The 13,341-nt window shown below is 41.4% G+C and overlaps 1 protein-coding gene across 3 annotated transcripts in view; it reads right to left on the reverse strand.

The window, feature by feature from the left end:
• Positions 1–875: 875 nt before the first annotated feature.
• MTO1 (mitochondrial tRNA translation optimization 1) overlaps positions 876–13,341 on the reverse strand; it is a 23,765-nt gene continuing 11,299 nt past the window's right edge. Inside the window, exons 8-12 of one of the 3 annotated variants that reach the window (XM_027092428.1) lie at positions 12,599–12,803; positions 12,346–12,517; positions 9,090–9,208; positions 5,764–5,924; positions 3,825–4,109 (exon numbers count right to left, since the gene is read on the reverse strand). In XM_027092428.1, coding sequence (XP_026948229.1) covers positions 3,948–4,109; positions 5,764–5,924; positions 9,090–9,208; positions 12,346–12,517; positions 12,599–12,803 — 819 coding nt within the window. In that variant the 3' untranslated portion in view covers positions 3,825–3,947. Of the gene's footprint in view, positions 1,001–3,824; positions 4,110–5,763; positions 5,925–9,089; positions 9,209–12,345; positions 12,518–12,598; positions 12,804–13,341 lie in introns of those variants that run through there. The other 2 variants (XM_027092439.1, XM_027092446.1) reach the window with 2 other exon arrangements.

Raw genomic sequence — 13,341 nt, forward strand, 5'->3', positions numbered from 1 at the left:
TAACCACTGCGCCACCAGGGAAGCCCTGCGTCGGGGTCTTAGTTGCACCACGCAGGATCTTTTGTTGCAGTGCACGGGCTTCTCTCTAGTTGTGGTGTGTGGGTTTTTTTCTCTCTCTGGTTGTGGTGCGCGGGCTCCAGAGTGCTTGGGCTCTGTAGCTTGTAGCACACGGGCTGTCTTGTTGAGGCGCGTGAGCTCAGTAGTTGTGGCACGCAGGCTTAGTTGCCCTGCGGCAATGTGGGATCTTAGTTACCCGACCACGGATCGAATCTTTTTATCCCATTTAATTATTCAGTTAAGTTTTAGCTTTGCCATCTCTTGCCTTTAGGAATATTCATTCAGTCATTCAAAAAAGTTATGTCCTGAGTGTCTGTAACTTTGGTGTTGCCTGCATTGAAGAGGTTTATATGGTGATAAGAGGTTAAGGTAAGACAGATACTAAAAATTAAGGTGGAGCAACAGAGATTGTGAAGAGGGAGCCTGGGAAAGTTTGTTGTCACTGTGTGCCTTCCAGCACACGGCTCTGCCAGCTCTGAATGAACCCTGACCACTTCTCCTGAACGGGGTATTCTTCTAGGAGTTGAAATTTCTCTCTCTCTTTTTTAAAAAAAATTAATTAATTAATTTATGGCTGCGTTGGGTCTTTGTTGCTGCATGCGGGCTTTCTCTAGTTGCGGCGAGTGGGGGCTACTCTTCATTGTGGTGTACGGGCTTCTCATTGCGGTGGCTTCTCTTGTTGCGGAGCACGGGCTCTAGGCACGTGGGCTTCAGTAGTTGTGGCACGTGGGCTCAGTAGCTGTGGCTCACGAGCTCCAAAGCACAGGCTCAGTAGTTGTGGTGCAAGGGCTTCGTTGCTCCGCAGCACGTGGGATCTTCCTGGACCAGGGCTCGTACCCGTGTCCCATGCATTGGCAGGCAGATTCTTAACCACTGCGCCACCAGGTAAGTCCTAGGAGTTGAAATCTCTGAAGGGGAAAAGCCATGGCTATTCCAATCGAGGCTGAAATTCAAAATGACAAAAAAAAAATTATATATATATATATATATATTTTGCGGTACGCGGGCCTCTCACTGCTGTGGCCTCTCCCATTGCAGAGCACAGGCTCCGGACGCGCAGGCTCAGCGGCCATGGCTCACGAGCCCAGCCGCTCCGCGGCATGTGGGATCTTCCCAGACCGGGGCACGAACCCGTGTCCCCTGCATCGGCAGGCGTACTCTCAACCACTGCGCCACCAGGGAAGCCCTGTTTTATTTTTTTATTTTAAAGTTTTTTTTTTTCCTGATGTGGACCATTTTAAAAGTCTTTGTTACAATATTGCTTCTGTTTTATGTTTTTTTGGCCTCAAGGCATGTGGGATCTTAGCTCCCCGACCAGGCATCAAACCCGCACCCCCTGCATTGGAAGGCGAAGTGTTAACAACTGGACCGTTAGGGAAGTCCCTGACAAAATATTTGAAAACAATCAGTAATAAAATTAAAACTCTTGGTTGGCTATTGGGTAACTTCATAATTCAAGGCCGTGATGGTTTAATTTAACATAGGTCTCCATCTTCCCTCCCTCCCCCCTCAACCAATGATTTGACAGATGCTTAGTGTTTGTCATTTCCTCTTTTTAATTTTTGTGTTCCTGTTGAAATGAACTTTAGTATATGCCCAGCTTTTCAAACTACCAGGCAATGTGGTCTGTGGTGGGTGTTGGAAATCACAAGGCCAACCGCTGTTGGAGGCTATTATCGTTGTTGGGGGATTTCTATGAAGTAACTGTACTGAGTAAGGTTACATTTTTAGCTGATTTTTCCTAGGGTGTCAGAGTCTGTAGTGCTTCTGGCTGGCAGCACCAGGAGGTAGGCTGTTTTGAAATATTCCTTTAAGTGAGATAATTTTGTATAGTCCTTATTTTTTAAATAATTTAATTCAGTTGGCTGCACTGCGCGGCTTGCGGGATCTTAGTTCCCTGACCAGAGATCCAACCCAGGCCCACTGCAGTGGAAGTGCAGAGTCCCAACCACGGGACCGCCAGGGAATTCCCGACAGGGCCCTTAGCTGCAGGCTGAGGTTTTTTCTCAGGTGTCGTTTTAGTTCCACCATCTCTCTCTTTGATGAACACTGCCCAAACTTACATTAATAGTATTAGAGCGCCTGAAAGAGTATAAATCAAGAGTGTATAACTATTTTCAGATCCACAAAAAGCAGTTATAATCTCTCTCCTATTCATAAGTTAATGACAAAGCTATAATAACCTAATAAGATTAACAGGTGCTAAATAGAAATACATCTTGGAGCAGAGCCGCCGCCTTGACGACGTGCTGGGATGGCTGCGAGGACCCCGCCGCTCGTGGCTCGGTGGCCCCAGGAGGGGGATTTGGGGGGACGTTCCTAGCAGCTGTCGAAACCATTTGTTTCGGGGCTCCTCCCTGTTTGTCCCCTGCTCGGCACTGGCTGCCAATGTACGCTTTTCCTTGGTGGAACGGAAAGATGCCTCCAAACGAGCTGACGAGTTCCAAGACCGAGTCCACCGGTGTGCGCCCGGCAAACTACTTTTTTGAGCATGAAGTGCTATTTGGGCATTTTGCCAGTTGGTTCTGACATGCGTCTGACATTGAGGACTGTTTGTGTTGGGAAGTGCACTTAGAGGAAGCTAGCTTGATGAAATACTGTTTTCAGAATTCTGACCCTGAGAGAACAAAAATATGCCTAGGAGAAAGCTTGAAGTTAACTCTTATCATGTCCTGAAAATACAAAGCCCACTTTGCCTGAGACTTCAGCCTTGGGTTAATTAGTGGAACTTCTGAAAATGTTCGGGTTTATTAAACACGTATCTTGTACCACATTAAAGAGAAATTATGCTATGAGAAAGATGTTAAGTTTTTAGAGGTTATGGAATATGTTCATAAGTTTGCCAGTCAGTAAATGGTGGTATAACAGTTCAATTACTTGTTTCTTCATTTTGTTAAGGCTTTTAAGGGTTAAAAATTGTAATATGTAATTAAAGCTACTAAAAATGATAAGGGAAGCATTTCACTGTGCAAAGCAAGTAAGATATGTGTCGTTGGCAAGGGAAGGTATAAAGAATGGAGTTGGGGCTTCCCTGGTGGCGCAGTGGTTGAGAGTCTGCCTGCCGATGCAGGGGACACGGGTTCATGCCCCGGTCCGGGAGGATCCCACATGCCGTGGAGCGGCTGAGCCCATGAGCCATGGCCGCTGAGCCTGCACGTCTGGAGCCTGTGCTCCGCAACGGGAGAGGCCACAACAGTGAGAGGCCCGCGTACTGCAAAAAAAAAAAATGGAGTTTTTTTTTTTTAATTTATTTATTTTACTTATTTTTATTTTTGGCTGCATTGTGTCTTTCTTACTGTGCATGGGCTTTCTCTAGTTGCGTCGAGCGGGGTCTACTCTTGGTTGCGGTGTGCGGGCTTCTCATTGTGGTGGTTTCTCTTGTTGCAGAGCACGGGCTGTAGGTGCACGGGCTTCAGTAGTTGTGGCACACGGGCTCAGTAGTTGTGGCTCGCGGGCTCTAGAGTGCAGGCTCAGTAGTTGTGGCGTGCGGGCTTAGTTGCTCCGCGGCATGTGGGATCTTCCCCGACCAGGGCTTGAACCTGTGTCCCCTGCATTGGCAGGCGGATTCTTAGCCACTGCGCCACCAAGGAAGCCCAAGAATGGAGATATTTTTGTTGAGGAAAAATGATGGTAATAATTTTGTCCTAGAGCTGTTTGTTTCTGGATGGGGCAAACTAAGGGACAAATCATATGGATATAAAAAGTGATAAAACGTTTGTGAAAAAAGGGAACTTTGAGAAAAGAATTTTGTACATTGTCAGGAGCGATTAAGATTAGATTGGATTTAATTAGGTAAATAAACTTTGTTACTAACAGTAAGCTAAAAAAAAATACATCTTATCTCCTATCTATACTCTTTTATTGATTAAAAGTCTTCTATGAATAGAAAGCTATAACTGCCTATCTTCAAGTCTGTCTGTATTACATAAATGTTGATCAGTTTTGGGCAATCTGTCCATAGCTGCCTGTCTTTGCTGAGTGGTCTTCACAAATCTGAGCAGATTGATAATGGCAGCAGGTGTCACTCCTGGTATACGACTGGCAGCCCCAATCTAGGAATTAAAAACCACAAGAGAAACATAAATAAGCTATGTCAATTATAAGCAAATCTATTTTCCTCCTGCTAACAATCTGTATGTTACAGTTTATGAAATATTTTTAAAACTATTATCTTAATGTATCTTCAAAATAACTCAGAAAGTAGATAAAAGAAATGTGGTTATTATTAATATCTTCATTTTACAAACGGGAAACTGAGGCTCAGACATTAAAATGAGTTGTCCAAGATCTTGTAACTAACAGATGTTAGAGTACCTAACCTTTTCTCTTCATTAAACTAATCTACGTCACTAGCAGTGTGTTGGGCAGCACTCTATAATTAATCTCAGTAATATTTCTGTGGTGTATTTTTACAGTGAAATGTATGAATTAGTCACTCCAAGTGGCATAAAGACCTCATATCAGTTCAGGTCTGTTTTGCCACCAAATGAGTCTGTAGCAGGCATTTGTCAGAGCTTTTTGTATTTTAGAATTTTGGATAAGAGGTGAACTCCGATGACCAGTTCCGTGCAATCCAATTTTCTGTGATAATGTAAATTTTCTATAACATTTGCACAGTAAAAATGCACTGTCCAATATGGTAGCCAATAGCCTATTGTAGCTACTGAGCACTTGAAATGTGGCTAGTATGACTGAAGAGTTGAATTTTTAATTTAATTTTAATTAATGTCAATGGTCGCATTTGGCTAACAGCTATCATACTGGGCAGTGCAGCCCGTGAGTATCCACAGAAACATAACCCAATATGAATAGGATACAGTTATAAAACTTAGAGCCTCTTTGCCCACTTTCCACAATGACTTTTACTAAGAACACCATGTTAAGTTCATGAACACCATGAAATCACTCCTCCCTTTAAAAACTATTTTTTAAAAAAATTTTTGCAGACTATGGTTTTGTTAAGTGCCCCTTTATTTTTATGAACCATTACCAAAACCAAAACCAAAACAAACAACCCACTTCCCATTAAACTATGATACATCATCAATTTTTAAGATACAACCCAGTTTCAGAGATGTTAAAATGTGTGTTTCAGAATTAATAAGTACAGCCTACCAGTCTTTAAATATTTGTTATTACAAGTCCAATATTATATACTATAAAGTTTTTACCGGATGTTTACAGCTGGGTGCACATGCACTCACGCAAATGCAAAACACACATAGACACACACACGCACACAAGCAGGAGCATGGGGTGGGGGGCCTCTTTGGCCCCCTTATTCCTCCTAGTGGCTCCCAACACACCACTATGGAATCCCTAGGGCGGGGATCCAAGTAGTGATTTGAAAACTACTGATATATATTCTATTTTAACCTAAAGTAGTTTCTTTTAAGTCATGCATATATACAAGTTTGCACTGACAGTTTAGCGCAAGGTTGGGACTAGAGGATAATTATAATCAACCCAATTCTTGACTTCCAGTTACTTATTTAGACTAAGCTTTTTCATCTCATAAAAACATACTGACATCTGTCATACAAAGAGAATATGAAAATAAGAGATTAAGCTTTTTATGATGAAATAAAAATTAGTTACGTGGCCACTGTAAATCCAGGTTTTAAAAATTAAAGCTCTGAAAAAAAAAAAAAAAATTAAAGCTCTGGCTCTTTATAAACCGTTCCTATCCACTGCCTGTTTTCTTACCGTCTGTGGGCGACTGAAATGTAGCTTCTCTCGAACTTCATGGGACAAAGACACATCCCTGAGAGTCAAATAATCTAGGTCTTTTGGCAGTTGGAGAGCTTCATCTCGCTGAACTTCCTTTATTTCTTGTTGCTGATGGAACAATACTGATTCATATGTGGCTGGTGAACAAAATTAATTATGATATGCAGATTACATTAACAACTTACATTTTTAGTTTTTTACAATTTACAGAGAGCTTTTGCATACATGATCTCAGTACCATGAGACAGGTGGGGTAGGTGTTCCCTTTCACAGATGAGGACATTGAGGCTAAAATAAAGAGAGGGAGTATCTTGTGTATTAACTACAACATTCTGTATGGTAGTTTATTCCATGTCCTTTTCATTTCAAAAATCTAGAAAATTAAAAGTAAAAAAAGAAATTGCTTTCCTTCTCAGTACAAATTTTGGTGGAACGTTTCCTTCAATAGGCCGTAGGTTTGAATTTTAAGTCCTAAAGATGTTTCTCCAAGGGCTTCCCTGGTGGCGCAGTGGTTAAGAATCCACCTGCCAGTGCAGGGGACACGGGTTTGAGCCCTGGTCCGGGAAGATCCCACATGTCGTGGAGCAACTAAGCCCGTGAGCCACAACTACTGAGCCTGCGCTCTAGAGCCCGCGAGCCACAACTACTGAAGCCCATGTGCCTACAGCCCGTGCTCCGCAACAAGAGGAGCCACCGCAATGAGAAGCCCCCGCTCGCCACAACTAGAGAAAGCCCGCATGCAGCAACAAAGACCCAACACAGCCATAAATAAATAAATAAATATTTTTTAAAAAGATGTTTCTCCAAGAAGATGGTTTTCTAAATTATGTCCATATAAAGCTATAATTTAAAAAAGCAGATCTTCTTAGGTGATAACGTAATTTAAATAATTTAACTAAGGTGTTATTCAGAAGTCAGGAAGATAATTCAGCAATTATTTTGTCATTAAAGCATTCTGTTCTTAGAAAAGTAAATCCAAAACCTGTTTTAAAACCTAAATTGAGGTGGTCATTCTGTCCTGTTTAAGAAAGCAAGTCTTCCCTAAAGGTTCTGGCAGTATCTGCTTCCATCACTCGACTGGCAGCCAGAAAATCTCAGCTCTGAGCCTGGCTCTGCCAGTAAACTACCCTCTAACTATGGACACATCATTATCCTTCTGGGCCTCAGCTGCTTTATCTAGAAATGTTAAGGGATGACCCGGAGGACTTATGATGGTCTTTATGACAACAAAGGATAGTTGCGAGGTGCACAGGCCTCATAGTCAGACATGCTAGGTTCAAATCCCAGCTCTGCCACTCACCAATTGTGTGATGCTGGGCAAGTTATCACTTACTTATCTCTAAAATTAAGACATAATGCTAACAGCTATCCTTCATAGGACACTTTCAAGTATCAAATGAAATAATGCATGTGATTAATACAATATATAACAAATTAGTACAGCAAATTGGAATGAAATTTTATGACTCATGAATAGACTCTTTATAGGATCACAGAATATAAATGAAGAGGTAATGTATATGTTAAAGATATATTTAATCTTTCAAATATGTATACAGCAAAACATTAGCGATAACTATAAAAAAGAATCTGAAACTAATTTCTGCCTCGCAGTTTCTTGAAGAAACTTGTCTAGTGGAGGATCCAGGCAGTGATTTGAAAACCACTGATATGTGTTACTTTTTAACTTAGTGTAGTTTCTTTTAAGCCATGGATAGAAATAAGAGTCTTTATATATGCCAGAGTCTTTAAAGAACAAGGCAAAACAGTAGCTACTCCGTGGCTGAAGTCAGGGTTTCCTATAAACAAGTTAAAGATAATTATTCTGGATGATTTATTGGACAAAACAAAACTGCAAACCAAGTTTAAAGTATAACAGCTAGATGCTAACAGCCTAAATGTTCAATAAAGTAATTTTTACTCAATAGAAAGGTCATGGTGTTGAGATAAAAGGTTAACAATATTTCTTACACATTAGCAAATGACTAGGGTCTGGTCATTTGGAAGAATAATAGGTAGCACTTGGGTCATCCTATATATGCAGCCAAAGTATAGCAAGGTGACCTCTCTGGAACTGAAAGAAAATTATCACTGCTAGAAGGAATGCAGCATTCTTACCACCTTCGCTGGTCCCCAAGGAGCTTAAAGTCCTTTCCTGTTTGAACAATCCATCATTATCCTGCTTTTCCTACCCTTCTCCCCCATCTCATTCTGTTCCCTGCCTTTTTCTCCACATAATTTTCCACTGGAGGAAAAAAATCTATCACAATGCAGAAGCTAATGTTATTCTCAGTATTTGTTTATCTTTGAAATTTTTTTAAATAAAGAAAAACTTTAAAAGAATTCAGTGCAACTCCAAAAGTCACATGTGACCTTGATGGTCAATATATTGACGAAGAGTATGAGAGCACACCAAATGTTATAATAACGTACAAGGGCAGACTGGATTTCTTTGCCTGATACAAAGTAAGTATTTGTTAATGGAAGAGTATTTCAATATATTGTCAAAGCCAAAGATAGCATTATTTTTCTCATTATTAGAACATTAAAATGGGGAAAATGTAGGGACTACCCTGGTGGTCCAGTGGGTAAGACACTGCACTCCCAATGCAGGGGGCCCAGGTTCGATCCCTGGTTGGGGAACTAGATCCCGCATGCATGCCGCAACTTAGAGTTCGCATGCTGCAACTAAAGAATTCCACATGCTGCAACTAGAGATCCCGCATGCCACAACTAAGACCTGGTGCAGCCAAAATAAGTGAATTAATAATAAATTAATTAATAAATATAAAAAAATAATAAAGATTACTTTCTTACAACAGGCAAGTTTACAAGTCTGGAACACACCTTGATCATGTTTGCATTAAATCTTATAATTTAGCAGCAGGGTGGAGGAGGGAATAAAAAATCTGAAGAAAAAGGGTTGGGGGAATGTTAAAAAAAAAGTTGAAAAGAAAAAAAAAGGGGGGGTTTTGTTGTTTTTTTTAAAGGAGAGCTCTACAGTAGCACTTCCCAAACATGAAATATACACACAAATCATGTAGGGATCTTGTTAAAAAGCAGATGCTCACTCAGTGGGTCTGGGGTGGAGCCTGAGATTTTGCCTCCCTAGCATGCCCCCACATGTTGCAATGCTATCTGGGAACCCCACTCTGAGTGGTTAGAGCCTAAGATGATGCTGGTCCTATGGTAATAATGGCTCCTCTTGACAGAGAGCTCTTTGTGGATCTGCCATCCATTCACAATTTGCACGAAAGGGAAGGAGAACATACAGACATCCTAAGTAAAAAAATATTTTCTACCTTCTATTTTCAGTCTTTCGGCTAGTTCTCTACATTTGGTGTACTTCCTCAAGGGCTCTGGAACAGCCTTGGCCAACAACTCTATGTCAACTTCCTCATACTTCAGAACATCGAGAGCTCTACAAATACATAAAAGTTTCATTAACACAGGGGTCCATATTATATCAAGCAGATTAAGAGCAAGATACCCTGAAAATAATACAAATCTCAGAATAAATAATATCAATATATTTCTAATTCTTCCCAAGTACAGTGAGCAAACGCAGCAGCAACTGCAACACAGTAGGACCTCAAGAAGATTAGCATGTGATTCTCCTCAACTCCCTTCCTTTATCATGAGGGATAAGTTGCTGGTAGCACTGCAATAATCTACTTGTCCTCCCTTTCTTGTAAGGACAGAATATCCTGATAACAAGGGTTTGATTGAACTCCATAAGAATTTACATCTAAGTCACATTAAGCCCACGTCCTGTGAGTGTGTTTGCACGTGTGCTTGGAACCAGCTGAAGATCTCCTGGCTTGCTCTCCAGGACTGCAAAATATCCGCAGTTTCCTTCTCATTTTGTTTGGTTCTCACAAGGCCTCACTGATCTGTACAGTTTCCCTTAATTTTATTTTTGTTTATGTTGATCTTTCCCTCTTTTAATAGATTGCTTTTTTGATCAACTCTGTCCACCCAAAACCAATTAAACCAATTAATTAGGCAACAGAAAGTCAGCTCTGCCCATCCTGGGGTCCCAAGTTCTTCCAGGCCTCCCAGATGCCTTCTTTACAGCTCATCCTATCACCAGGGTCATGCGTCACCACCCTCTACAGATGCCTGACTCATCTCTTCCTCAGACGGCCTAGGAAAGGCTAGACACCCTCTCTCCACAAGGAGCTGTCGACTTTGTTGTGCTCCACGAGATGAATTATGTCAACTAATTTCAGAGGCCTCATCAGATAAGCTAGAATGAAACCAAATAACCCTAAACTCCAAAAGGAAACAGGTTGTCCTTTCAGAAATGATAGAACATGCTGGAACACACCTCCTAATGACTAACCAAAAAAACAGCTACCATGGAATCTTGCAGGATAGTGACCTCAAAGAAAAGCCTGTGACCATTTAACTTCTAAAAAGGTTTTAAATAATTTGTTTATAAGGCTTGGAGCTGTTCGCAGGCCCAAACTTCAAGACCAGCTTCGAATGAAGCCTAAGCCTCAGAGTGCAGAGGTCTGGCCCAGAAGGACAAGCTAGCACACTTCCACAGAACACAAGAGACAGCTTCTGCGCTACCTGGCAGGTCAATGCGTTTCCCTGTAATCATGACAGGAGATGTGTGTGCACATGCACCTGTGGATCTCTTCTGTCAAAATGCCAGCTCGAAGTCCAGTTCAACTTCTCAGGCCGGCACAGAGCCCACCACGTGTGCCATAGACGCAACACATGTCCTTTGCCCAAGTTTCTATCTTTTTAGCTTTACATATCTAGGAACTGATAAAGTGGGTTCTTTTAGGGAGGCTGAACCCTAGACTATAAATATTCTGCTGAAATCAAATGAGGCCCGGTCACTGTCACCGCTTCCTTCTGAAATGAAAGACACCTGAATAAACAAGGAAAGCATTTGGCCAAATTACTGGTTTTTAAAGAAATCACCTTAACAAAATGGCTACTCATGTGATTAGTTAGGTAAAAACATAAAACTGACAGCCTCCTTTTTCATATTTTTATTCATCAGTTCGCATTTTAAACTGTGTTGAAAAAAATCACTTCCCATGCTCTCACTATGACCTCAATCCACGTTAGTCACATTGAATGTAAATTCTAATTATACAAAATTTGAAATAGTGCAATATTTGATCTAAACAAAGCATAATGTTATAAATTCTTTTGCAAAGTTTGAAATAATGTGAACCCTCTTAAATTTACACAAACAAATAACTGGACAGCTGAGCGAATTATAAAACTATGTTTATACTACTACCATCTCCCGGTACCACTTAGCTGGTAAACAAATACATCCAGCACCCTTATTTGTGAACCAGGCTGTCTTTCCTGTGAATGAGATCCCCTGGTTTGGGTGACTACTATACAGGTTATTTATTACTTACTGTTACTATAACTAAAAACCTGCTTACTATCCTCTAACCATGGTGCCAGTGCTTTGCGAAATTCCCGTGAAAATGAAAATCTGGAACAGAAATTGTAAACGATAAAACACTGTGATGACATGAAAGCCAAACAAAGACATGCTATGTCTGGCTGTTAGTTAAGGGGAGAGCACTTGGAAAGATTAGAGATAATAAAAAGTAGCATTAAAATGGGTATACCTTTAAGTCCACAGAATCCCTCACAAGGAAAACGGGGTTGGAAATAAAGGAAAACTATAAAGGAAAAACATACCGGAGACACAGTTGCAAGATCAAGCCAGCATGTGTGCTTCTAAGATACGATGATTGTAGATTTATGCCTTCTGAGCATCCCACACCCCCGACTAGCTTACATTTTTTAAATGGGAAGAAGCAGTGGTGAAAGATGCAGATTTTGAATTATGCAAGGTTTTTAGGAACATACCTCTGAAGCAAAAAAGCTCTATATTAATGCCCTTTAGACTTAGAGTCCCTATAACCAGAATGGTAAAAACAAGGACAAAACCCTAAAATGTAGCAAGGGACTCTTCAATTAAGTCCAAAGAATTTATAACACTATGCTTAATCAAAGTTTCCCTGCTATACCTCACAGGCAAGATGAGACCACTCCAATTGCTCCCTGCCTAAAAAAGAAAGCAGATCACTCTATTTCTTGGTTTGTACCCCCTAAATCTCAGGCAAGCCAGAAGAACTCAGTGGGAGCCACAGAGAAATTAACTAAAAAATGAAAATAATTTAGAATCGTATATATTGTCATTAATGAATAAAGAGATAAGTTACATCTAAAGGATCCTGAAAAGAAGCAAATGTAATAGCTGCATTCATTTAAAACGTGCAGGTAGGGAATTTATAGGTAATATCTCTCTGAAATGATTTCATTTTTCTTTAAAAAGTAAGAAAGGCGCTTCCCTGGTGGCGCAGTGGTTGAGAGTCCGCCTGCCGATGCAGGGGACGCGGGTTCGTGCCCTGGTCCGGGAAGATCCCACATGCCGCGGAGCAGCTGGGCCTGTGAGCCATGGCCGCTGAGCCTGTGCTCCGCAATGGGAGAGGCCACAACACTGAGAGGCCCGCGTACCGCAAAAAAAAAAAAAAAAAAGTAAGAAAGGTCTACATTAAAAATGCATACCTGAGAGGTAGACTTTTACCAATACTTATAGAAGCCTCTGGGATTAAGTTTTTCCATTTAGAACTTGGAAACTCAATGGATTTTAGCACAGAAATGCCTTCTTCTAAAGAAGACTTCATCCCAGTAGCTCTTTCATATCGTTGTTGGGACACACAACCAGCTTCCTTGTACCCTAGAAGAGGGAGGGAGAGACTATAATGAAAGAGGTCTTAAAGGAGAGGAAATCTGGTTGCAAGACTCAGTGAAGAGTTACCTCGGAACGTGAGCCTGCTGTCGGCGTTATCAGGACGCAGTGACAAGCGGAACTCAGCTCGGCTGGTAAACATGCGGTATGGTTCGTTGGTACCCAGCGTGGTGAGGTCATCAATCAAGACTCCTATGTAGCCTTCTGTTCGGCTAATGACAAAAGGAGGCTTGTGTCTGACCCGAAGACTTGCATTGATTCCAGCTATCACACCCTACAAGAGGACTGAAATGTTTAAAAGGCCATTATGAACTGAACAAAGAGCTATCCTATTCAGATACTACCTGGAAAAATTGGCTCAGGAAGTGAGAAAGCAGGCCCTGCCCAGCAGGGATAGAACAAAGACAGAAAATGTGGTCCATATTCAGAAACAGAATCTGGGTAATGTACCAGTTTAGAATGCTATGATTCATTGTTTTAAAAAATATCTAATATTCCTAATAAACCTAGGTGGGCTAATCTTTTTTTAAAAAATCCACTTGTAAGACTTCTTTTAGCCTTTCCCTACTTACAAGTAACAATGACATAACTTTCTGCTTAAAAAGGAATAATAGGGCTTCCCTGGTGGCGCAGTGGTTAAGAATGCACCTGCCGATGCAGGGGACACGGGTTCGTGCCCCGGTCCGGGAAGATCCCACGTGCTGCGGAGCGGCTGGGCCCGTGAGCCATGGCTGCTGAGCATGCGCGTCCGGAGCCTGTGCTCCACAACGGGAGAGGCCACAACAGTGAGAGGCCCGCGTACCGCAAAAAAA

The sequence above is a fragment of the Aethalodelphis obliquidens genome, unplaced genomic scaffold (genome assembly GCF_003676395.1).
Source record: "Aethalodelphis obliquidens isolate GAN/ISIS:26980383/991018 unplaced genomic scaffold, ASM367639v1 scaffold3, whole genome shotgun sequence".
NCBI classification, from domain to species: Eukaryota; Metazoa; Chordata; class Mammalia; order Artiodactyla; family Delphinidae; genus Aethalodelphis; species Aethalodelphis obliquidens.